Here is a 24,059-nt window from a genome sequence, read left to right on the forward strand (position 1 = left end):
CTATCATGACATGGTTCACGTGGCTCGACTTGGAGCCTCCCCTGTTGATGCAGCGTACTACTACTGCACTGTCCAGCACCAGCTTGATATGAGATTGGCAGGATGAAGCTTTTTCAGGGTGAGGAACACTGCCATATCTTCCAGTACATAGATATGAAGCTGGCGGAATGGTAGGGACCAGGTTCCCTGTACCTTTTTGTACTGTGAGTAACCGCCCCAGCCACTTAGTGATGCATCTGTGTGGATCACTAAGGACGGCGGAGGGAATTGGAGCGGAATTGTCTTCCACAAATTCTTGATCTCCGTCCACGGGTGGAGTCTTTTCCGTAAAATCGCCGGGATAGGTGCTAGTTTGTCCCGGGATCTCTTGTTTGCTCTTGAACGCCAAAACCCGGTTTATGTCCTTTAGTCTGGCTTTCAGAAGAACGTCCATTACTGAAGCAAATAGGAGAGAACCTAAGATTCTTTCTTGGTTCCTCCGGGACGTCTGCTTGCACTTGAGAAATTGTCTGGTTGCTTTGGCTATTTCTCTCTTCTTCAACGGCGGAATTGATAGTGTGGGAGTTTAAGTCCCATTGAATGCCTAACCACTGGAAGCGGGACTCCGGTGTTAGCCGGGACTTGATTTTGTTTATCTGGAAGCCTAGGTGTTCCAGAAACCGGATTACTTTGACCGTTGCTTTGCGGCATGCTTCGATGCTTGTGGCCCACACAAGCCAATTGTCCAGATAAGCTACTAGCATTATTCCTTGAGACCTTAGTTCTTGAACAACTGTCTCCGCCAGTTTTGTAGATATCCTGGGGGCTACGTTGAGCCCGAACGGCATTACTTTGAAAGAGAAGGCCTGCTTTCCTAGTCTGAAGCCTAGAAACGGGCAGAAGTGTCTTGCTACTGGAACATGATAGTAGGCATCTGTAAGATCTATAGAGGTGGTGACAGCCCCAAGGGGAAGTAAGGTCGGCACCTGCGAAACGGTCAGCATCCGGAACTTGTCGTAACGAATGAATAAGTTCAGACGGGACAAGTCTAAAATTATTCTTCGTTTGTTTGAGTCTTTCTTTGGCACGCTGAACAAGCGACCTTGAAATTTTAAATGCTTGACTCTTGACACTACTTTTTGAAGGAGTTCCTGAGAGTACTCTACCAATTCCGCTGTTGGTTGCTGATAAAAGGTGTTGGATGGAGGGGGACCTTTGAGCCAACTCCATCCTAGACCTTTGGACACAATGCTTTGGGCCCATTTGCTGAACCTCCAACAGTGACGAAAGAGGAACAGCCTCCCCCCTACCTGGGGGATTCTCACTGGTTTGAGGAAGGGTGTGCACCACGTCCTCCTCGGGAACCCTTGCCTCAGTTGGAGGCTCTTCCGCCGCCCCGTTGACAGAAGGCGCCTCTAGCTCTGCTACCCCTGCCAAACCTGTTGAAGGTCTGAAAGGACTGGCTTTCAAACACTGGGTTGTAGGCAGGGGAGACAGTGTAGGAGGTCGAAGCCTGTGCCTGTTGCGGCAATTGTGTCAGCAGCACAAACTGCTGTTGTGGCAGCAGCACAAACTGCTGTTGTGGCTGCGACCTAGAAGTTGAAGGTTGCGGTACTTGTGATACCGGAACCACTTGCACTAGAGTCTGCTGTTGAGGAGCCTGGAAAGGCTGGAATTTCCTAGGCTTCTTTTTCGATTTGGGATTCGATCCAGCGGACTCTGGTTTGCGTTTGGTGACGAATCCCCAGCAAACACTTAGACTCTGATTGAATCTGACTGCCTCGCAGTGAACTTTGTTCACTACAGAGGCCGGGAAAAGGTCAGAGCCCCAAATGGATGAGGCTAAAAGCTTGTTAGGCTCATGGCGGATCATGGCCTCCGCCAGTACGTTTCCTACAATTTCGTCTAGCTATGACGAAATCATACAAGTCACATTGCATCGAGTACAAAAGTGACTTGGCAATGATCTTGAATAACTGCTCTTCTCCGTAGATTAGAGCCGATACTTCCGTCATAACTAGCGAGTTGAGGGACCTGAACAGCCTCATCCTGGCTTCATACTCAGTCTGGATGAGGTTCTCTGACAGCCTGGGCAATCTTTCGCTGAATAGAGTGATGGAGCACTCCGGCTTCAGCTTACCCACTGAAAAGGTGGCCGGAAGATCTACCCAGTGATCATCAGTTACGGGGAGCAGGAGGGAAGTATGTTCTGTCTCCCGGAGCTGGGGCATGGGTTCGTCCTTCATCACAGCTTGCAAGGTCAATTATGCCACCTTCGATGTGAACGGGATGGGTGTATCCTCGTCCACGGTGAAGATTGTGAAGGGGCTCTTAAATGCAGTAACCTTGGTGTTGGTACACTGCCACTCCTCCAGGTTACGCAACCATGCCTGCTGCGCCTGATCCCGGGAAAGAATTACTGTCTCTTTCGGGACCTTGTCTTCCCTTCTCATAGCTGCTTCTGTGAGGCGGACATAGCCTATGAAAGGGGGCTGTAATCCTTGCGGATGGAACTCGAAGTCCTTAATCCTTCGAGTTCCGCTTGGCAGCATGCCGTCCACATAAGGAGCATAAGAAGCAACCCTCCAAGGGTTGTTAGGGGTAAAGGCAGGGTAAAGGCAGGAAGGGTAGACGAGTCCAGCATCATCAAGCTCTGAGCTGCCAGGCGAAAGAGGATGTCACCGTCCGTTGGGCCGATAAAACAGCTGCATTTGTACTCATCCGCACTGAAGAATACCACCACAAGTTGGATGAGATACTGGCAGACAGCAGCAAATTCCAGAGAATCACCAAGAACCCGGTAGATGACATTAAACGTGAGGCTAATAGGATTAATGAGACTGTCAATGCAGTTTCCAATGCCCTTCACTTGCTGCCGATCGTAGGGGACTACGACCTTGGCTACATATACGGGAACGTTAAAACCCATAAACCAGGGAACCCGTTACGCCCCATTATTAGCCAAATTCCCGCTCCTACATACCAGCTTGCGAAGAAATTGAATACTATTTTGACTCCTTATGTTCCAGATGACCACAGTTTAAAGTCATCTGCCGAGTTTTTAGAAGCCCTGAAAACGACACCCTCCAGAGAAGTTATTGCATCGATGGACGTGAAGTCCCTCTTCACGAACGTCCCCGTGGATGAAACAATTCAGATAATCCTGGATCGTGTATATAGAGACGACTCCACGCCCCCATTAAACATCCCTGAGCATGCCCTCCGAAAACTCCTTGATATTTGTACAAAAAAGGCCCCTTTCTCCACCCACAGAGGACATATGTACACTCAGAAAGACGGTGTAGCGATGGGTTCTCCCCTCGGAGTACTTTTTGCGAACTTCTACATGGGTGCTGTGGAACGTCGGGTATTCGCCAACATCAAGAAGCCGTCTTTGTACGTCCGGTATATTGACGACACTTTCATTAGCGCCAGCACAGTGGAAGAAATAGAGCGCCTGCGACAAGCCTTCCACGACCACAGCAGACTCAACTTCACCATCGAACATTGCCGTGACCGTTGCCTCCCCTTCCTTGACGTCCTCGTCGGGCAACAAGAGGAGCGCTTCGTAACACAGGTGTATACGAAACCCACGAACCTGGGCATGTGCCTGAACGGCGAGAGCGAGTGTCCAGAGAGATACAAGCGCACTGCGATCAGCGCCTTCATCAGGAGAGCTCTCTCACACTGCTCTTCGTGGAAGGAAACGCACACTGAATTAGAACGTGTTGCCCAAGTTTTAATTAACAACGGGCATTCCAACCGGGACATCACTAAATGCATTCACAGAAACATCAATAAATGGTATCAGCAGGAGCTTCGTCCCGCCGCCCTTGAAGACGTCACTCTCTTTTACAAGGGAGTATTTCATAAGAAATACAAAGAGGACGAGCGAGCCCTTCGTACCATCTTAGAAAGGAACGTCTCCCCCACGGACCCTGCGAAAAAAGTGAAATTAATAATTTACTACAAGAGCAAGAAGACCAGTGGCCTGATTATGAAAAACAATCCAGCCCCCGTGATGCAGGACCCTCTCAAGAAAACTAACGTTGTCTACCAGTACAAATGCCCTGTCCAGGAATGCCCCGGCGCTTACATTGGTATGATGACTATGCGATTTTCGAAGAGGATATCCTGCTACGCTCAGGAAGGCGCCATCCATAATCATGCTAAAAACGTCCACAATACCAGGATAACTAGGAATGACATTATTCCTAATATCAGAATTATCGATAAGGCGGCAGACCACCGTCGCCTCCGCCTCTTGGAGGCCCTACACATCGGGAAGGAGAGACCCAGCCTCAACACCACCCAAAAGACTTCACTCCTCCCGACGGTGGCGCGTAGGGCGCCGCCCGCCAGCACCTTAGAGCCGATCGAATGGGCCAATCAGGTGCCCCTGTCTATCGGCAATGACCTTCCCAATACTACGCTCCCAGTCTCCAGTGTCCGCACGCGAAGAGCAGTGCGAGCTTCCACCTCTGCAAGACGGCTTGACTCAGGGACTTAATCCTCTGTTCAGCCAATGAAAATGCAGCGCCCATCAGACAGAGCACCTGGGACACAATAAATACCGCCGAACGACCCCATTCTAATCAGTTCACGCTCACCTTTCCTTGAAAATGAACCAATGATACGGTTGGAAACGTTGGAATTCCGTTACTAAGGTTTGTTAACCACTTTTGTTATCATATCAATAAATTATTATTTTTAGAAAACATTTCTTTAACCGAGATATGAACATCGGCCAGCTATTAGCAAATATTAGCCCTGATGAGAAGAGAATAATAAGAAGAATTGAAAAGACCACTGATGCTGCCATCATCTTTAACAAAACATATTATACATATTATAGTATTATTATTGGAAAATATTGATAATAAACTTATCACAAACATGTCCATAAAAATTATCTCATCTCAGTAAGAGAGAGAGAGAGAAATCATTAAATTCATTGGCATTATTACTTTCCCAGCTCCAAGTGTCACTGGAGTTATGAGAAGGTAAGGAAATTGATACAGAAAAAGACAAAGGGAAGAATTTTCATTTGAAATTAGTTATCATATTATTACTACTTTTATTATTATTATTATTATTATTATTATTATTATTTGAAAATATAATAAACACATGAATCTACCATAAAAATTCTCTCATTTCAGTAAGAAAGAGGAGTTATCCTTACAAGTGAAATGGAAAGGTCATTTTCATCTCTTTAAAATAGTGAATTTTGTAATTACAGTTTTATTAATATTATTATTATTATTATTAAACAACTGAAATTATCAATAAACATTTTACATACTAGTACCATAAAAATTCTTTCATCTCGGTAAAAGAGAGAGAGAGAGAGAGAGAGAGAGAGAGAGAGAGAGAGAGAGAGAGAGAGAGAGAGAGAGAGAGAGAGAGAGTGAGTTTATCTCTCTGTTCTCTCAGAAAATACTTATAACGCTTCCAGCTAAAGAGGAGGGGGGAGTTACCACTATGACACATCTTGTGTGGCGAGAGAGAGAGAGAGAGAGACGAGAGAGAGAGAGAGAGAGAGAGAGAGAGAGAGAGAGAGAGAGAGAGAGAGAGAGAGTTAACCTTAATTAAAAGTGACATGGATAGATTAGTATTGTATATCTTTAAAATACTATCACATAGTATGAATTTTGTAATTACAGTTATTACTATTACTATTATTATTATTATTATTGAACCAAACAAAAACTTCTTTCAGTTTTCTTCTGAAGATTGAAAAAGAAACCCACAAATTCAATTTGTAACTTGTTTACTTCTAAGTATTTACATTTAGTTTTTACTCCCACACTCGAGTACTTTCAGGCCCTTCTGTGGCCCATTCTCAAGAGATGTTTGGGATGTTAGCCTGGGTCAAGGCCCAGCAGTCTCCTGGAACTTCTTCTCGTTGTGCTGTCATTTATGCGATGGCTGTTCTGGTTTTCTTGAGAGTTGCCAATCCCCTCTTGTCGCTCTGATATCCTGAGCTGATGGTCAATGGGATTCACCCTTGTGGTAAGGGTGTGGTCACCGAAAGTCTGTTGGGCAGGAAACCTAATCTTCCAGGATACAGCAGGGTCAACTCTTAGCTTCTTGTTTTAAATATCGAAAGCTCGGCTTATGGGATCTTCTGAGGTAAAACCTTTGTTTCCTTCAATTACTTTAATCTCTCTGATAAGTGCACCTTCTACTACCCTCCTGTGACTAATTTTGTTGCTTTTGTATATAAGCCTACTGTTTTTGAAATCCATCCTATGGTCATTTTCCCAACAATGTCTAGCTATAGCACTCCCCTGAGAGTTAAGCTGTACTGCCCTTCTATGTTCTTGGACTCTAGTCCTTATTCCCCTACCTGATTCCCCCACATATCTGTCTCCACAATTATTGCAATTGATTATGTATACCCCCGCTACATCATCTGTATTACTGTCTTCTCCTTCCAATTTTATTTTTAACATACTTTGTTTTTTAAGGTCATTTCAAAGGTATATACAAATTTATATGACTTTCTTTCATTTTTGAAGTGATTTGTTTCATTTTAGGCATAAAAGGGAGGGCAACTATTTTCTTGTTTTCTTTATTCCATGTACTCTCTACATTCGCTCTGTAAAATATTTTTCTAGCGACAAGAGGGGATTGGCAACTCTCAAGAAAACCAGAACAGCCATCGCATAAATGACAGCACAACGAGAAGAAGTTCCAGAAGACTGCTGGGCCTTGACCCAGGCTAACATCCCAAACATCTCTTGAGAATGGGCCACAGAAGGGCCTGAAAGTACTCGAGTGTGGAGTAAAAACTAAATGTAAATACTTAGAAGTAAACAAGTTACAAATTGAATTTGTGGGTTTCTTTTTCAATTATTATTATTATTATTATTATTATTATTATTTGAAAGTATTAAAAACATATAGTACAAGTACTATAAAAAATCTCGAGTCTTGGTAAATGAGAAAGAGAGAGAGAGAGAGAGAGAGACCTTACCTTACAGACCTTACATCTTGTTCGGGTTGCCCCAGGTCCCTCAGTGTGAGGCACCTCTAATGTCTACCAGAGAGTTGCTAGTACATCTTCCGGTATATTTTGCATCTTCCAATCTTGGATGGTCTGGGATGCAGTTTAGATATTTGTCGAGCTTATTCTTAAACACATCTACGCTCACTCCTGATATATTCCTCAGATGAGCTGGCAACGCATTGAATAGACGCTGCATTATCGATGCTGGTGCGTAGTGGATTAATGTCCTGTGTGCTTTCCTTATTTTTCCTGGTATAGTTTTGGGCACTATTAATCTACCTCTGCTTGCTCTTTCTGATATTTTTAGTTCCATGATATTTTCTGCTATTCCTTCTATCTGTTTATATGCCTGAATTATCATGTAGCGTTCTCTTCTCCTTTCTAGACTATATAATTTTAAGAATTGTAGTCTTTCCCAGTAGTCTAGGTCCTTAACTTCTTCTATTCTAGCTGTAAAGGACCTTTGTACACTCTCTATTTGTGCAATATCCTTTTGATAGTGTGGGTACCATATCATATTGCAATATTCAAGTGGACTACGAACATATGTTTTATAAAGCATAATCATGTGTTTCAGCTTTTCTTGTTTTGAAGTGCCGTAACAACATTCCCATTTTTGCTTTACATTTTGCCAACAGAGTTGCTATTTGATCATTGCATAACATGTCCTATTCATCATCACACCAAGGTCTTTAACTGCTTCCTTATTTGTGATGGTCTCATTATTAGGTCCCTTATATGCATATAGCTTTCTTTCTCTGTCTCCATAATTTATTGATTCAAATTTATCAGAGTTAAATACCATCCTATTTACCTCTGCCCAATCATATACTTTGTTAAGGTCTCTTTGTAGAGCGTTCCTATCTTCATCACAAGTAATTTCTCTACTTATTCTTGTGTCATCTGCGAAACTACTCACTACCGAATCCTTAACATTATTGTCTATGTCTTCAATCATAATAACAAACAGTATTGCAGCTAACACCGTACCTTGCGGCACACCGGATATTACCTTGGCTTCATCCGATTTCTCGTCGTTTGCAATAACTATCTGTTTTCTTGTGTAAAAATTCTTTTAACCATCTTCCTACTTTATCCACGATTATTGTGTTTTCTAATTTTCTTCGCTAATATATTATGGTCTACTTTATCAAAAGCTTTTGCAAAGTCTAAATAAACCACATCTGTTTCATTTCCGCTTTCATATTTTTTAATATGTTCTCACGGTGGACTAACAGTTGGGTTTGTGTACTTTTTCCGGGTACGAAACCATGTTGTCCTTTATTAAACAAATTATTTTTTATTAAATGTTTCATAATATTTTTCTTCATTACCTTTTCATACACTTTCATAATATGTGATGTTAGACTCACAGGCCTATAATTACTTGCCTCTAGTCTTGATCCACTTTTGAAAGTAAGGGTAATATATGCTAATTTGTGCTGCTCATAAATCTTGCCTGTATCTACACTTTGTCTTAATAATATTGCAAGTGGCTTTGCGATAGAATGAACTACTTTCTTTAACAAAATAGCAGCAGGAATTCCATCAGGGCCCTGCAGCAGCTCCATTTTTAATTTCATTAATAGCCTGCACAATATCAGCTTCATTAATATCTATGTCAGCTAAATATTCACTATTTTCATCCCTTACTTCTATATCATTATCTTCATTATCTATTCTAGGGGTGAATTCTCTCTTATATCGTTCTGCCAGTATGTTGCAAATTTCCTTTTTTTCATTTGTTAATCTCCCTTCAATTCTCAGAGGGCCTATTTCTATTCTTCTTTTATTCATCATCTTCGCATATGAGTATAATAGTTTGGGGTTTTGCTTGATATTTAATAGGGTTTTTTCTTCCAAGTCCCGTTTTTCATTTTCTTTTGATTGTATAATCTTTTGTTCTGCATTTTCTATCTTACTTTTTAGTTCTATAACTTTCCATGCATTTTTTTCTTTTGCAAGACCTTTTTTCCACTTTCTGATTTTCTGGAACAAGATCCTTCTGTCTCTTGGTATGCATGAATGATGTTTACTTTTCTTCTTCGGTATATATTTTTCCACTATTTTCTCCAATATTTTATATAATATCTCCGTATTTACCCTTATGTCATCACTTACGAAAATGTTATCCCAATCTTTGTTTAATTCTTCATTAATTTCTGACCATTTTATATTTTTACTGTAGAAGTTGTATTTTCCATATCCTTCCCACTTTTTCATTTCTTGCTTATCTCTATTTTCACTTGCTTTGGAATGAACTGTTAATTCTATGACATTATGGTCTGAAATACTCGCATTATAAACTATTATTTCTTTAACATAATTCATCTCGTTCACAAATACTAGGTCTAAAGTATTTTCCTTTCTTGTTGGCAGGTGATTTATTTGTTGAATGTTGTATTCTAGTAGCATATCTAATAGCTTTTCAAATTGCCTCTTATCTTCTGCACTACTATTACTCTCTTTTTTATATGTATAAGTACAACCCAACAATCTCCTATTCGTTCTTTCCCATTCTACGAAAAGGAAAGTTGAACGTCACCCCAGATAGGAGTAATAGTCTCCAGTCCTTGTGATTTCTACATATATCATCCAATTTTTCAATTATTAAGTCAAACTCTTTAGTATTAGGAGGTCTATATATTACTATGTTCATCAATTTTTCAGATTCAAATTCTACCGCTATTAGTTCACATTCTGAGTTACTATATTTCTCATATATTTTTCCTTGTTTTTTGTCTTTCCCATATATTGCGGTTCCCCCTTGATTCCTATTTTTTCTATCTGATCTATAAGTTTGGAACCCTTTTATTTGATCATCATTCCCAGTCTCTTGGGAATACCAGTTTCACTTATATTCATTATATCTATTTTCTTTTCATTTGGGGTTAGTTTCTTTTCTAAGTACTCTATTTTCTTTTTGAGTTACTCGTAACTAAACCCTGCGCATTCATCACTATGATGGTTTGCGTGTTTTCTCCTTCATTTAATACTGGTAGTAATAAGGATTTTCCCATGTCTCTTTCCTGTTCTGGTATGTTGTTCTTTTTTTCATTTCCAGAAATTCTGACATAAAAAATCCAACTTTTCCATAATATTTGATCTTCCTTCATCATAATTATTCATTTTGTGTCTGAATCTGCAATTTTCTCCGTTTCTGCAATATCCTCTTGCATAATAAATACAGTTATTATCTCTTGAGTAGAATTTCGGAGCTGATGCTTTGAAATTTTTTGCTGACACCTCTGCATATCTCATTGGTGGTTTTGCCTTTTTCTCTTTTACCTGATATTCTTGATTTCTCTCTTTATTTGTTTCTTTCTTATTTTGGATTTTATTACTTGGTTGGTTATTTATTTGATTATGATTCATGGCTACAGGGTGCATATATTTGCATTTTTTGTCGAACTTACATCCTTTTCCTTCTTTTAGGTTTTTACATATTTTTGGATGCAGATCTCTGCAATCATCCCCATATCCATCTAAGTATGCACATTTACCATATATTTCATAGTTTTGACATATCTTAGGATGTTTGTAGTAACATCTTTCTCCAAATCTGCAATTCCCTCTTTTCAAAAGGTTGCAGATTTTGTCTTTCTTGTCTATTTTTTCCTCTTTCCCGTCATTTGTATGATCTGGGTAGAGCCTCTTCGGGATTTGCTTTTCTGTTGTCATATCGTAATTTATTTCTTCGTAGGTATGCTGCTTTATTGCCTCATATGTAGTATCAATGAGTATCTCTGCATCCATACTTTTATCTTGTTCTTTGTTTTCCTTATTTTTTTCTGTCATTTCATTTTTGTTTACTTCTTCCGTTTTCCTTTCTTTCTTTTTCTTCTTTTCTTCTTCTTTCCCTTCTTCTTCTTCTTCTTCTTCTTCTTCTTCTTATTCTTCTTCTTCTTCTTCTTCTTCTCTTCTTCTATTCTTCTTCCTCTTCTTCTTCATCCTCAACTATTTGTACATTCAATCTTGATTTAATAACATTGTCTATCCATGATAGACATGTTGAACAAAAATTCTTGTATCTTTTCTCAGATCTTGTATTACCTCAGCACACTGTGGATGGGTCGGAATGTTGCATGCAGCACATTTTCTGATTAGGTTTTGTGGATTGACTATGCTATACCAAACCTTACACAGTTTGCATGCTTTTGGCATTCTTTTTCCTAATGCATCAATTAGGATATTCACAAGATTCACCTTATTCATTTTCTTTGTCGGAATATGTTGGTTTATGTATATTTTCTTTATGAGTCTCTTGACCACTTGGATTTTATTTGGAACTTCTTCAATAATTTTCAAGATGTTTTCATTAGATTTGTTCCAGTTTGAAGGATTATATCCTTCTAATATATCTATGAATGCTTTTGTATCTTTTTGGTTAGGACTGTTGCTGATTTCATAGATGAGAAATGCCAGTTCCCTTCCTGCTACCTCATCGTATTGCGAATCTGCTAAACACGCCAAATTACGCCACCTCTTCCCGCAGTTGGAACTTACTGCCATCTTGTTCTGATTTATAGTATTACACTTGATAAACTAACTTAGAAGACGCTTTATCCTACTATTTTCACACTAATCTTATCACCGATAGTTCACGAACACTTCTAGATATTTCTCAAATTCTAGTCGTATGTTAAACTTGTGATATCTGTTGATTAATCTGACTTCACGCGGGTACGTCTCACCAAGCAAGATGGCTACTACGAGAGAGAGAGAGAGAGAGAGAGAGAGAGAGAGAGAGAGAGAGAGAGAGAGAGAGAGAGAGAGAGAGAGAGAGAGAGAGGGAAATTACATGAGCACTTGGTGGCAAACACAACAGCTCCTCCCCCTCCTGTCACATAACTTGATATATCTGACAGTTTTAGTACCTGGAGTTAGAGAGAGAAGACTGGGATTTCCTTCATTCTTCCATAATTTTTTAAATTTATAACCTAAAATCTTACTAATTCACTATGGCATTTTCTTTAATGAATTGATATTATTGCTGTATACATTAATATTAATATTTGAAAATAGTAAATCATTTATTTATCATACAAAAAAAAACATACATCTTTGTAGGAGAGAGAGAGAGAGAGAGAGAGAGAGAGAGAGAGAGAGAGAGAGAGAGAGAGAGAGAGAGAGAGAGAGAGAGAGAGAGAGAGAGAGAGAGAGAGAGAGAATTATTATTTTTATTATGTGATATCATTTAAACTTATTAAACATACTAATACAGTATTAATCAAAATTAATATTTGAAAATTAGTAAATCATTTTTGTATCATAAAAATGTATTTAGTCATGAAAATAAACATCAAAATACACTAAAAAGTTATTATTTTTGTTGGAAAATCCCGCGAATGGGCAAATCCTCCGCAAATAAATGGGTAGATATGGTCCAGAGAGAAATCAGCGAATCAGTGAGTCCGCAAATCCGGAGAACGCGAATACGGGGGGCCCACTGTACACGCCGTGACGAAAAAACGCGGGGCATGCGGCTAGGGTGGCTCGAGGACAAGGGAGAAGAACCAGTCCTTCGTAAGGGTGCCTAACGAAGAAGTAACCTGACAACTAAAATAAACATGCATGCATGAAATTCTAAGCTGAAAGGAAACGACGTAGGCTACGAGCTGAGTGTGAGCTCGGATAACATCCCCCGTGTGGATAAAGAACAAAACGTCAATAAATGCATCATTGAAATCATAAGAATGTACTGCTAAACATGAATCGAGCCCAACGGTATAGGGGACCGAATGGGGCACGAAACAAAGTAACACGCGGGAGCGGGCCGCGAATGGCGGCGTGGTGATGGTGCTGCATGGGACGCCGTCCATAAAACCTTAAATAAATCGGTTAAACGTGCCCAGGGCAGTCCCCTAAATGGTGTTAAACATTAAGAGCAGTACTTAACTTGGATGCAGCAGAAGCTTGACGTTCCATGACGAACAAGAAAGAATTCCGTAGAGAACACACCACAGAGCAGAAAAACATGTGCGGTGTGGAGCATGCTATTGAAAGGAATGACGTCAGAGGCGCCAGCCGTAACGGTAGCGAGTAGTGGGCCTTAGATCGGCTCCTCCGTAGATGAGGGATATTGAAGAAGGATGAATCTAAATGGCAAAGGACCTCTGGTAGTGGTTTCACTCGCCCCAGAAACCATACCGACACCTTAAATAAGGTGAGCGAGCCAGAATACTCTGGCATTTCCATATTAGCTTTTTTCTCTGGTATTATAGCAATATTTATACCTTAGAAATGTGTGCTAAAGGGACATTTCACTGGGTGACACAGGCTGAGCCCAGAAATTAAAATTTTATTATTTGGGCGTGACTGAACAACCTATTCTCTTCATCATGTGAAGGGCTGTTACAAAGACTTCAAATGGACATGCGTACTGCCACGGTATCATATTTATGTACAACAATTTTAAAAAATACCCTGTAACACATTTTAAACAAAAACATGAAAGCTTACAAAAAAAAACTTTAGTTTCACTAACAAAATGAGTTATAATTAGATACCAAATTAATAAAATATAACAACGTGAAGTCTTTGTATACGCCTTTTTTGGAACAGCGGCGGACAAGAACGAACATGAAAAAAACCTCCTCTGATAGTGCAGAGGGCAGTTACAGAAAGCTGCCTTAATTTGTATCATATTTATGTAAAAAAAAAAAAAAACTATATGTAATATATTTTCATATACACTTTAAACATAAAAGCATGAACATTTATAAAATCAACACATTGATCGCTAAATTTCCTTTTTTTTTTTAACTATATTTTCGGAAGAGCGGCAGGCAGGCAGTGGCTGAGGGCGTCATGTTAGTAGCAGACATTTATACCATTTTGCAAATTGAACTGTACTCAGTTCTAGAAAAGTAATTTTTCACAGTTGTTTCTATATGCCATTCATCTGGTTTCAGGGAATTAACAGATATCTCCTGTGTTGGAAACACACCAAGTAATATTTTTTCAAATAAAAAATGGTGTTCTAACCAATTATCTCTAATTCAGTACATGGTTCAAAATAGAGTTGGGTATCATTCAAACTGTTAATTCCTCTTCTTGTTTATATTTCTTGTTCTGGGTACCTAAAAATGATTTTTAATTGTTTCTTTGAAAATATCATTATCAGTAATCTTTGTTGCTGTCTGTTCATCATCTTTTACCTAATTACTGTTTTGCCTGTTAAGCATTAAGTAATTTTATTTTGCCTAAGCCTCCCACCCTTCAATTAAAACTAATGATGCAGCTGGCGAGTGAGTGCCCTGGGAGGACAACTTACATATACATACACCTAACCCAGTGGCCCCCAACACCCTTTAAGAGATGTTAGCCCTCAAAATCTGACCATAAATTGTGGGTTAGTCTTCCCATATTTGACCACATCAAGTTCTCCATTTTTATGGGTAGAGCGCCATGCAGCCCAGATTTACCACTCAGCAAATCCTGCTTGCAGCCAAAAACCTGGTCACTTTCTTTGAGGAAGTCAATAAGACTTCTGTCCAAGAAGAGGGGTGGAAAATTGAAAAAAAGAAAGATCAACTGAGGTCCAGTCATTATCTCATGAGTACCCTGAACTGCCTGATAAGTTTATCAGCACCTTCCTGGGGTCAGAAACCATGCTAACTTCACTCTATCAAAAGGCATTCCTACATCTTATCTTTGTGCACGTAAATAGCATTTCCTGATGAAATGTTCACAGCATTAAGAATCTCATCCAGAAATTTTCACTGAGTATGAGTTCTCATTTTTAATTCGATATTTTTGTGCTGCTGCCCCTAAGTATACAAAGCAAGAAGTTGTTTTTTAAAAATTTAAATACATTTATATCCACATCCATCTAGCAATAACATACATTCAACAAAAATAACAACCTTTTACACAGATATTAGGTAAATATCACCATGAATTCCATTTTCTAATCTATGAATACAGATCAGCCATTTTTATTTCTAGTGTTAATCATCTAAATTCACAGAAAGTGACATTTAATGAATTGATGATAGTGTTTTCAGTACAATATCTTTGTGTATTAATTCTTTTCATACATCAATGAAAATGAACACACTTAAGTTTGCATCAAGTCCCTTGTTAGCATTATCTTCAAAGAGATTAAATAAATCTACGACAGAACTGATGTTTTGGGATTCAAAATGGTCTGGTGTTGGATCATGTTTTGGGATTCAAAATAGTCTGGTGTTGGATCTAGATTTACAAGTACATATAATACAAGTTGAGAACTGTACTTAGAAAATATCTTTTACGAAAATTAACTTTCTGGGGAATACTTTCTATAGTAATTTGGTAAATATAATTATAATACGAGTAGATAAATCTCCTAAGAGTGAAAGCTGTTCCATCACTTCAAACCACATGTCTCTTTAAAAAACATGATTAATTACATGTAACAAAAATATATCTTAGTCTTCCCTTAATAATATTTATGGTAAAAAAATCTAAATATAATGACTTGGTTTTCAGTGGTTGCGTAAATTCTTTGCCTTTTATTTTTTTTATATAAATTCATTATTTTAATCAATAAACTATGTACATTTTCTTGTCTTGACATAATACATAAAGAATCCCAATAAAGCACTACATGTAATGCCAAAAGACTATGGTGCTTTAACCCTTAAACGCCGAGCCGCTATTTCCGAAAGTGTCTCCCGTATGCCGGCGGCATTCACGAGTGAGCACCAAAGCGGGAAAAAAAGTTTTTTAAAAAAATCATAGCACGCTTAATTTTCAAGATAAAGAGTTCATTTTTGGCTCCTTTTTTTGTCATTGCCTGAAGTTCAGTATGCAACCATCAGAAATGAAAAAAAATATCATTATCATATTTAAATATTGGAATATCTGACAGCGCAAAAAAATTTCATATAAAATCGTATACAAATCGCACGGTGAGCAAAACGGTTAAAGCTAACGAGTTAATTATTTTTCCGTTGTATTGTACACTAAATTGCAATGATTTTGGTATATAACAAATTGTAAAATAATCAAAGCAACACAGAGAAAATATTATCACAATATGATGCATGAATTCGTAAGGCCCGGGCGTAAAAAAATGCTGTTTTAAAAAATTCACCATAAATCGAAATATTGTGCTAGAGACTTCCAATTTGTTGAAAAATTAAGGTAATAGATTGAATATTACTAGACTGTAATTGTTGTAGCTTACAATGGCAGTTTTCGACCATTTCGGTCAAGTTAAAGTTGACCGAAGGTCGAATTTTTTCTATTGTAATTTATATGAAAATATTTCAAAACTGATAAAAGCTACAACCACTAGTTGTTTTTAGTTGTATTCTACATGAAATTCTGCACATTTTCATATATAAAACTTTATGTAACGGCTAATTTAAAATGGTGCAAACATTACGACAATCGGACAAAAAAATTTATGATTTTTTAGGAAGTTACTGCGTGGACGTAAGGAAAAAGTTTTTTTCATAAATTCACCATAAACTGAAATATTGTGCTAGAGACTTCCAATTTGTTGCAAAATAAAAGTAAATGATTGAATACTACTAGAATGTAATAGTTTTAGCTTACAATTGCAATTTGACCATCTTGGTCGATTCAAAGTTGACCGAAGGTTGAAATTTTGGCACTTATCGTTATTTTATATGGAATAGATTTTCAAAACGATTTTTTAGCTTACAATTGCAATTTGACCATCTTGGTCGATTCAAAGTTGACCGAAGGTTGAAATTTTGGCACTTATCGTTATTTATATGAAAATATTTCAAAACTGATAAAAGCTACAACAATGAGTTGTTTTTAGTTGTATTCTACATGAAATTGCACACATTTTCATATATAAAACTTTATGTAATGGCTAATTCAAAATGGTGCAAACATTACGAGAATCGGACGAAAAACTTTTTTTTCGGAAGTTACCGTGCGGACGTAAGGAAAACTTTTTTTTTATAAATTCACCATATTGTGCTAGAGACTTCTAATTTATTGCAAAATAAAGGTAAATGATTGAATATTACTAGAATGCGTTTTTCGACCATTTCGGTCGAGTCAAAGTTGACAGGAGGTTGATATTTTGGCACTTATCGTTATTTATATGAAAATATTTCAAAACTGATAAAAGCTACAACAACGGGTTGTTTTTAGTTGTATTCTACATGAATTTGCACACATTTTCATATATAAAACTTTATTTACCGGCTAATATAAACTGTGCAAACATTACGACAATTGGACGAAAAAATTGATTTTTTCGGCAGTTACCGCGCGGACGTAGGAAAAAGTTTTTTTTCTAAAATTCACCATAAATCGAAATATTGTGCTAGAGACTTCCAATTTGTTGCAAAATGAAGGTAAATGATTGATTATTACTAGAATGTAAGAGTTTTAGCTCACAATTGCGTTTTTGACCATTTCGGTAGAGTCAAAGTTGACCGAAGGTTGACATTTTGGCACTTATCGTTATTTATATGAAAATATTTCAAAACTGATAACAGCTAACACCATGGGTTGTTTTTGGTTGCATTCTACATGAAAATGCACACATTTCCATATATAAAACTTTATGTAACAGCTAATATAAAACTGTGCAAACATTATGACAATCGGACGAAAAAATTGCTGATTTTTTCGGAAGAGTTACCGAGTGGACGTAAGGAAAAAGATTTTTCATAAATTCACCATAAATCGAAATTTTGTGCTAGAGACTTCCAATTTGTTGTAAAATGAAGGTAAATGATTGACTATTACTAGAATATAAGAGTTGTAGCTTACAATTGCGTTTTCCGACCATTTTGGTCGAGTCAAAGTTGACAGGAGGTTGATATTTTAGCACTTATCGTTATTTATAAGAAAATATTTCAAAACTGATAAGAGCTACAACCATGGGTTGTTTTTAATTGTATTCTACATGAAATTGCACACATTTTCATATATAAAACTTTATTTACTGGCTAATATAAAACTGTGCAAACATTACAACAACCAGACGAAAAATTTATTTTTTCAGCAGTTACCACGCAGACGTAGGAAAAAGTTTTTTTTTCTAAAATTCACCATATAAATTGAAATATTGTGCTAGAGACTTCCAATTTGTTGCAAAATGAAGGTAAATGAGAGTATTACTAGAATGTAAGAGTTTTAGCTTACAATTGCTGTTTTTGACCATTTCGGTCGAGTCAAAGTTGACCGAAGGTTGAAATTTTGGCACTTATCGTTATTTATATGAAAATATTTCAAAACTGACAAAACCTACAACCATGGGTTGTTTTTAGTTGTATTCTACATGAAATTGCGCACATTTCCATATATAAAGCTTTATGTAACGGCTAATATAAAACTGTGCAAACATTACGACAATCGCACAAAAAAAATTCTGATTTTTTCAGAAGTTACCACGCGGACATAAGGAAAAAGTTTGTTTCATAAATTCACCATAAATCGAAATATTGTGCTAGAGACTTCCAATTTGTTGTAAAATGAAAGTAAATGATTGACTATTACTAGAATATAAGAGTTGTAGCTTAACAATTGCGTTTTTCAACCATTTCGGTAGAGTCAAATTTGACCGAAGGTTGAAATTTTGGCACTTATCATTATTTATATGAAAATATTTCAAAACTGATAAAAGCTACAACCATGGGTTGTTTTTTGTTATATTCTACATGAAATTGCACACATTTTCATATACAAAACTCTATGTAACGGCTAATATAAAATGGTGCAAAAATGATGTCAAAGTGACAAAAGAATTTCAGAGATGTGTCACTGATGCTTTTCAGTGCAAGAAAGAAATTCGTGCTTGCGCGTTTGGATAACGATTGTAAACAAAACAGCAGCTTGATCCGTGAACTTCCAGCATCCCTCAAAGCGCGTGATTCAAAATTTTTGCCTAGTAGGCCTATAACTATTTTTCCGCGATTTTTAAAAAAAACTTTTTTTCTTCGACATATTGTATGTCGGTTCGGCACCCAACACACAATTTTTGTCGACGTTTAATACGTCCAATCGGCGTTAAAGGGTTAAGCAAAACAGATTCTACACAGAAGTCTCTAAACATTTCTTACAGCTTTTAAATTATGAAAAATTTTATAATATAAAAGTGCATAAATGAAAATGAGTGAAAAAGTGTTATGATAACTTCTATGGGATTAAGGCCTATATTCTGCTACTTTATTTTGCAGTTACAAATGAGCAACACTATCCAAAAGAATGCTTAAGCGTATTCAGTGAGGTGCTATTACTGTGTACTACCTACTGTTGTGCATTATTTTCCATTTTTAACTTATCACCATGAAGGTCCACCCTCATATTCTTGTGCGCGCACAAAATGCTATATAATGTGAACTTACCCCTCTAACAACTGCTTGCATAAATGCCTCCTTCCCCAGTTTTTGTCGTTGCTTATTCATTGCTTGTTCCATTTTCCTCTTTTCACTTTCTATTCTCCTTCGCTTTTCCTCAAGCTTCAATCGAACATTATGTAACTCAGATGCCATAATTTGTGGCTCCATATCATCTGAAACATTAATAAATCTTTAATAGTCTAACACATTATTCACTGAAATGTTTTCTTTGATACCATGAAATGCTAAAAATCACACAACATTAATTTCTAACACTATACACTTCTTGAAATTCTTGCCTCCATGAAAAAAAAAAAAAAAAAAAGAAATAGTAAACCACCACAATGTAACATTTTCTACTGATACAGTATTCCCAAACAAAACCTATTAGCATTATTTTCTATTTGAAATTTATCTACGTTAATTTATAAAAATTCTCAGGAATTACAGTATAGACTAAATGTTTTTGAAATATACATTCAACATATCATAACAGAACTATTACTGCAAAGAGTCCCAAAAACTATTTTGAAAGTAATCTAATATCAAGTTTTAGGACTACTCACACTTTAAAAGTGCTCATCCTAGATGTAAAAGCGAGTCCTGCAATTAATTCAGCTATATCTTTCAAGTGCCCTTTCAACTTTACAGAAGCCTAATCTTGTATAACTATGTACTCCGTTTCAACTTGATGTCATAAAAAAAAAAAAAAAAAAAAAAAAAAAAAAAAAAAAAAAAAAAAAAAAATCTGACAGTCGGTCATGGCAACACCGTGGGATGTACTCACCTGCGCACAGACAGTGAGAGAAAAATGGTGGAAGCTTACGCCAGAGAGAATAGCAAACAAACGTTTCTATGAAACAGATGAGAGAGAGAGAGAGAGAGAGAGAGAGAGAGAGAGAGAGAGAGAGAGAGAGAGTGTACTGGTATTATGACTGAGAGAGAGAGAGAGTGTACTGGTATTATGACTATCTTAAAGCATCATAATGTTGGACTAAGCCTTGCCCTTTTTATTTTTTAACAATTAATAACTGAAGAAATTCAGTAATTCTCATTAAAAAATTTTTTAACCTTTTCTAATTTATTACTCATCAAAAGGTGCATACAATTTCAGTTAGGCTAAGCTTTCCATCACATATCCTTCAATATTGTTACTCAGTTAGGAGGTAAAACCAGCACATCTTAGAAAAACAGACATCTCTAAACAAGCCCCCAAGGTTAGATTTTCTTTTTATTCCTATTATTTGGATTTACAAATACTTTTCAAAGAAAACTAGGATTTTATGTGTCATAACAAAAGAGGGAATGCAATCCTGTACATAGCCCTATGCGGATTTTCTCTTGCACTAGCCTTGCCCACTCATAATGTCTATTAATGTTAACAGAATAATAAACCAATACTGCTTGATTTCAGAGCATGATAATGTTACACGGTTTTCCAGGTTTATGGGCAATAAACTGATGAATGTGATAAAAGGCAGAAATATATTTTAAAAAACCATCAGAAATGAGATGCTCCTTTTAGTATCACAGAAAAAAACTAGTCATGAGACTGCATTTTGAATGACTGGCTTCATTAGACTTAGATAATACAAGTACATTGATCATATATATTTGTCATTTCAAATCATGCTTTTGCAACCCTTTATAACCCATATACACATCGTTTCCAAAAAAAATTAAGTCCAGCTTTGTAAATAGCAAGGTCTCTACAGTGTGCTATAGGTCTACCCACTTTATTCTCATGACGTGATTTCTACTTACTTTCATAAAACAAGTAATATAAGGAAGGAAGGTTGTTATTAAGATCAGCATGAAAGAAGGGCAATAACAAACAAAATTCAGATTAGAAAGGAATTCTGGGTTAGTCGTGTCTTATTTAGCATTCATTGATGGCATAAATGACATATCAATTGAAGAAAAAAATAAGCAGCAAAAATCATAACTGAAACACGTTCATTAGACACTAGTAGTATGAATGGGATATAATCTACTTAGGTTGTCAGTTATAAAATGCTTATAACAGTCACTATTAAATTAAAAGAAATATTCTGTAGTCAATCTTCTGATATATTTACAATAGTCTCATACTTTTCAAAGGATGCCTGTGTAATTTATACTGCCTTAATAGAAAAAATGTTACTGTAGATAAGTGCAGATGGCCACATGGAATATAAAAGCAAAAGCAGTTCACAGCTTCATCTGAACCTCTAAATATGGTAGTCAAGTTAGATCATTTCCCGTGACTTGCCTCCTTCTCCGAAAGTTCACAGATGTTCACCTGTATTTCTTCCTGGTACTAAACACACCGTATTTGAAGGGGGATGCTAAAATCCACGAATACTTAAAACCCCTCTAAAAATGGTTAGAACTGCCTATTTTGAGTTAAAAAACACAAAACCATCTGTGCATTTAGTCATGAATATATTAATTACAGTAATTTGTGAATATTTCTTAGTAAAAAATACTGCCAATAGGTGAATTTGCCATGGGTATTGTATAAACTTTCGTATCACGTGACTTTTGAAGACCTAATTTTGGAGCTAATTCTAAGGGGGTCACATCATGCACAAGATATAAAATTAGTTTATGTAATACTATGCACATACTAGTATCATATAATAAAATACAAAAATAATAAATATGCATCTTTTCCATGGATTTTTAAAAAAATTATGGTTTACTTCACTGCATCCAATAATATTGTATGTATTTTCATATTACTATTATATCATTAAATACAAACATAGTAATCAATGTTTTGGTTTGGAAATCAAATGAGGGCAATTGCAAGGTCAGTTTATTTTGCTGTACTGAACTCAAATCAGAGCAATTTTCTTGCTTCTAGTTAACATAAATGAAACTCTAGACACACTATTGATATGGGACACGGTTATTTTACGTTATACGTACAAAGTGTTTTCAAGTCAAAATATCATTTGAATATGTACCATTGTGAATTAAATTTAGTTATTCTTTTTCTGGTAGATGGCACTGAGGGCATGTTTGTGTAAAAAAAATCAACAGATTGCGTTCGATATCTTCACTTGATTTCATCAGAATACTACGAACCTTAAATATATTTCTTTTATCGGAGTAAAATCAGTAAAATGTGTTCTTTCATGCCAAATAGTTTTGATGAGAACATGTTTCGCTCAAATTTTGTTTACAGTCGTGTCTGATGGTGCTATACCGAAGTTTGCAGGAGTTTCATCCATGTTGCCTATGCATGATAATAGTCGTTAGTAGGTGAACATTCTTTGCTTAGCTTCAGCTACAACTTGCAGCTTAAATCTAGCAGTATATGCCACTGCCAATCTTTTCCCCATAGCGAATAACAATACAGTAGTACCTCGAGATACGAAATTAATCCGTTCCGAGGTGCCCTTCGTATCATGAGTTTTTCGTATCTTGGACCACATTTTACATGTAAAATGGCTAATCCATTCCAAGCCCTCCAAAAACACCCCAGTAAATTTCATAATACAGTAGTACCTCGAGATACGAAAGGCTCAACTTACGAAAAACTCGAGATACGAAAGGCTCAACTTACAAAAAACTCGAGATACGAAAGGCTCAACTTACGAAAAACTCGAGATACGAAAGCCAATACGAAAAATTTAACGGCTCTACATTCGAAAAGTTTTCAAGATATGAAAGGTTTCTGAAAGTCCGAGATTCGCCCGGATAACCATTTTGAAAATCACGCCGCGCGCCGCCATCTTAGTACTAGTAGACTCGCCACCATCCTCCTGCTCTCCCATTGGTTCCTGATGCTAGTCGCGGCCATGAAATCCTTCTCTCCTATTGGCCAGCGTCCATCCCATCATGCATCTACTATGTATACGTGGTGGCGTGCTTTGGCCACTCGGTACCAGCATTGTTATAGTACGCACGCGGTATTCGTTTTCGGGGTCGTCAATGTGTACGTTATTTAAAAAAAAAAGTGACCAAGATCTCTCACATGGGATAAGTGATCAAGGTCTCTCTCATGGGATAACTGGAAACTTTGCAAGGTTGATAGAATATCCACTCCCTGCTGAACAGAGGGTGTAGACCAATCATTTACAACATGCATACCAGTACGTATAATCAAGGCACTTCAGTTTATGTTGAGGGTCAGCAGCTGAACATTCAGTACCCCAATCAGTTGCAGAGAGAGCATTTGGTTGAACAGGGTTTTGATGGACACCAGGGCCAACAGAGTCATGAGGTGCAAAGAAAGAACAGAAAGTTGGAATTCTGAAAAAAAAAACACTACGTAAAGTAAAAAAAGTTAAAAATCAAAAAAAAAAAAAAAAAAAAAAACGGCAGAAATTAAAGCCGCTTTTCATAAAGTGCAATCATTTGTAGAAGACCCCCGAAAAGGCTCACACACGAATTGTGTACGTATATTTTTTAAAGTGTATGTACGTACATATGTACAAAAGAAAAAAAACGGCAGAAATTAAAGCTGCTTTTCATAAAGTGCAATCATTTGTAGAAGACACCCCCCGAAAAGGCTCACACAGGAACTTTGTGAAAAGTAGGCAGAAGCAATCTTCCTTGGATAGTTACATATGTACGTAGCCTCACTTGAAAGGTAAGCTTCCACATTTTACGTACAGTATATTTCTTGTTACCATGTACACTAATATACACTTTATTTACAGGTAATATTTTGCATTTTTTTTTATTAATTTAGGTATTGAATGGTCCAAATTGTTGTAGTATTTCATTGTTTATAGGTCAATTTAGCTTTATGA

The 24,059-nt window shown here is 37.0% G+C and overlaps 1 protein-coding gene across 18 annotated transcripts in view; it reads right to left on the bottom strand.

Annotated features, from left to right (window-relative positions):
* The window catches only part of LOC135215372 (uncharacterized), a 331,802-nt gene that overhangs the window by 223,828 nt on the left and 83,915 nt on the right, over positions 1-24,059 (bottom strand). For all 18 annotated transcript variants that reach the window (XM_064249949.1, XM_064249937.1, XM_064249943.1 and 15 more), the window contains one exon: positions 19,321-19,487. In XM_064249949.1, coding sequence (XP_064106019.1) covers positions 19,321-19,487 — 167 coding nt within the window. The remainder of the gene's footprint in view (positions 1-19,320; positions 19,488-24,059) is intronic.

This window comes from Macrobrachium nipponense, chromosome 5, assembly GCF_015104395.2.
Source record: "Macrobrachium nipponense isolate FS-2020 chromosome 5, ASM1510439v2, whole genome shotgun sequence".
NCBI lineage: Eukaryota > Metazoa > Arthropoda > Malacostraca > Decapoda > Palaemonidae > Macrobrachium > Macrobrachium nipponense.